The 3,109-nt window shown below is 46.1% G+C and overlaps 1 protein-coding gene across 1 annotated transcript; it reads right to left on the reverse strand.

The window, feature by feature from the left end:
• Positions 1-517: 517 nt before the first annotated feature.
• On the reverse strand, positions 518-1,014 carry LOC123065488 (uncharacterized). The gene has a single exon (XM_044488754.1). The coding sequence runs from the start codon at positions 923-925 to the stop codon at positions 677-679; it is 249 nt and encodes an 82-aa protein (XP_044344689.1). The 5' UTR covers positions 926-1,014; the 3' UTR covers positions 518-676.
• Between the last annotated feature and the right edge of the window lie 2,095 nt (positions 1,015-3,109).

Below are 3,109 nucleotides of genomic sequence, written 5' to 3' on the forward strand. Positions count from 1 at the left end.
CGCACGCCCGCGAACGGAGTCGAGGAATCTTGAGAACGCAAGTTAGCCCACAGTCCAACGTCTCGGACAGGGGCCCACCTGTTCTAATTAATCCCTAATTAATTAATTCGTTACTGAGCGGCAAAAATAAGCTCCGACTGCTCATTTCCACAACCTGCGGCGCGTGGCGAGGCGGGCGGAGGCGCGCGCTTAGATGGACTTAAAGCCCATCCATGATTCAACAGGAGTAACTCCATGATTCAACAGGAGTAACGAACAAGCAGATATGTGGTCTTGCTTGCAAACTCTCTGACCCCAAGTCCGAATTATACACTCTTATGCGACCTAAACCAACAGGAGGATTCTACATTTCTAGAATTCATTGGTGCCCAGCACTTCCATAGTGGCCTTTGCTAGCTAGCATAGTGCATCCCGGCTGCACTCGAATCTATCGGTCTCGCCCGGGTTGATCTGAACACTTGCAGTGTATCTAATCTAATAAAAAGATAGCATAGTGTTTGCACGAACAGAAAATTAATGATCTTGCTAAGCACACTGAGAAGCAGTTATTATTGCGAGCTCACACGCAGACTCTTTTACAGAACAAAACTCGCTACACAAGACAACGCACCGCGCGCAAATGCAGCGACCGTGGTCGTGCAACGAGCGCGCGCGGCAGGGCGCCACAGAACCCAGATCACGCGCCGGTGCCGGTCGCCCCGGCGTCGCCGGCCTGGCCCGGCTCCTTCCTGGCAGCGAAGGCGCTGTCGTCGATCTTGCGCGACGCGGCGTCCTCCACCTTGTCCTGCACCTTCTCGATCTGGATGTTGCCCTGGTCCTCCCGCGACCGCAGGTCCGTGCGCGTGCGGTTCTCCCCGCCGCCCACCGACCCGTACGTCGTCGGCGTCGTCTCCCCGACCGGGTGCGCCCCCTGTGCCCCCGACATCCTGCCTGCCTTCACTACACCGCACACACGTATGTATATATGCTTGCTCCTGGCTGATTCGACGTGCTCCTGCTCGGCTCCTGTGTGGTCCAGCGGCAGCGGGCCGGCGTATAAATAGCTGGGCTGCGGCGAGCGCGAGCGGCGCGGTCTCGGCGCGTGGCATGGGGACGTGGTGTGACGCGGGTGGTGTCCGCGTGACACATGGCTCGGATATATCTGCCCGGGGCGTCTAGATTGGACTCGTGTCCGCTGCCGCGCGCAGCTGGACGCTCGAGGCTTCGTGCTGCAGAGCGCGTGTGCGTTTCGGCGAGTAATAATGGATAAACATCAACTGGGGTCAGCTGCCGCGTAGGATGATAATGGTCGGCGTGCCCGCCGAAACCACATTGGAATGTGGTCGATTCTGCAAAGTTGAACCCAGCAGCAGAAATACATTGGTTACTATCCCTCGCGTCCACGGCCCTCTAAGCTGGAGTGTGAAATGACCATTGTTTTGTTGGAACTGAGTTCAATGTGTATGTATATACACAAGCTGTAATCAGTTACTTCATCCATTCGCAAATATAAGATGTTCAAAAAAAAATTGCATCACATGTTTTAGTGAGTTTGTTCACTCATTTCAGTTTGTATTGTAACTAGAGGCTAACGCGCGCTTCGCCGCGCCGTTCTTCACTCGTGGGATTAATTCTTTTAGACCCCTCTCAATGCTCCACCTTGTACAGGTGCTAAGCCTTTCACGTAGTCAAAATATCTGATGTGGCAAGTTATTTAAGAGGAAAGAGATAAATATGGTAATCCCAGAAAGAAACAATGCTAAGCGCGCGAACCTAGTCAAAACATTTAAAGAAAAGAAGTCCACCAATACATGAAGAGTTTTAGTTGCTAAATCATTAAATGAAGCAAGCTTAGCAACTATAAGCTAAGCACTTATGCATTGGGGAGTAAAGTTGCTAAGCTATTTAATGTGCTTAGCACCTCATCTAAGCACCGATACATTGGCAGCAGCCTTATATCTAGTAGAGTGCCATGGTTGATTGTTTTGTTTGGATTTTATCAATGTTGACTTGTGTTTTAACTATGTTATGAAGTTGTTTTTTTATTTGTATACCGTGTCGGGTTCTTGCTGAAGACAATATTCCCTAGAGGAGAATGACGTTTTTTGGTCTGTCGTTATGTTGTCTTTACACGTGTCCGTCTCGGTGTCAGTTGGTGGTTGTTGTTTGAGCCTCTTGAGAGGTCCTATTCCACGCTTAAATCATGGAATTGCTACTATAACACTTACATGGACCGGCCCACCAGATCTCGCTCGCTTAGTTTGATTCCTTATTCCTCTCGGTCGGTTAGCTTTTTTCCGCTCGCCCCACTGCTCCCTCAGAAAAATGGACTATTTTTTGAAAATAAATAGGTTATTTTAATTAAAATATGTTCAAGGATTTTTTCAAAAATATGCGAATTTAGAAAACCATGAATTGTAGAAAATGTTCATGAGTTTAAAATATATTCATGTACTAAAAAATGTTTGCAAATTAAACAAGTTTCAAAATTTAAAAATGTCAATGAACTTTAAAAATATCCATGAACTTTAAAATACTCATGAATGTAGTAAATATTAATGAAGCTAAAAATGTAAAAAAATGTTCCTAAATTTATTAAGCGCTCATAATTAAAATCTATAAAAAAGTAAAAAGAAGGGAAAATAAAACTATGCAACACAAAACCTTACATGCGGGTCCCACAACGACCCCACAAACCCCGAAGCACCAGAGCGCTTCAATACGTGGGAGCTTAGTATCTCTATAGATTCATATTGAAATATCCAAAGCATTTTATACTTTTGAACAGAGGGAGTAGATTTCAGTGGTGTAGTCAGGATTTTGGGTCAGGTGATCCAGCTGACTATCAGCTAAACTTATTAAAACCTTGAAGCCAATAAAAGTAAGCTCCTCAACTTACAAGAATCTCATCACAAGATTCGAAAAAGAAAGAGGAAGAGGTTTAGCAATAAGTTGTTGTTGTTGTTGTTATTGTTGTTGTTGTTATTGTTGTTGTTGCTGCTGCTGTTGATGTTGCTGCTGCTGTTGCTGTTGTTGCTGCTGCTGTTGTTGTTGTTGTTGTTGCTGCTGTTGTTGTTGTTGCTGTTGTTGCTGTTGCTGCTGTTGTTGTTGTTGCTGTTGCTGTTGCTGT

This window comes from Triticum aestivum, chromosome 3B (genome assembly GCF_018294505.1).
Source record: "Triticum aestivum cultivar Chinese Spring chromosome 3B, IWGSC CS RefSeq v2.1, whole genome shotgun sequence".
Classification (NCBI taxonomy): domain Eukaryota; kingdom Viridiplantae; phylum Streptophyta; class Magnoliopsida; order Poales; family Poaceae; genus Triticum; species Triticum aestivum.

What these genes read in the sequence shown, in the direction of transcription:
- LOC123065488 (XM_044488754.1), bottom strand. Translation starts at nt 925, where the DNA reads ATGTCGGGGGCACAGGGGGCGCACCCGGTCGGGGAGACGACGCCGACG.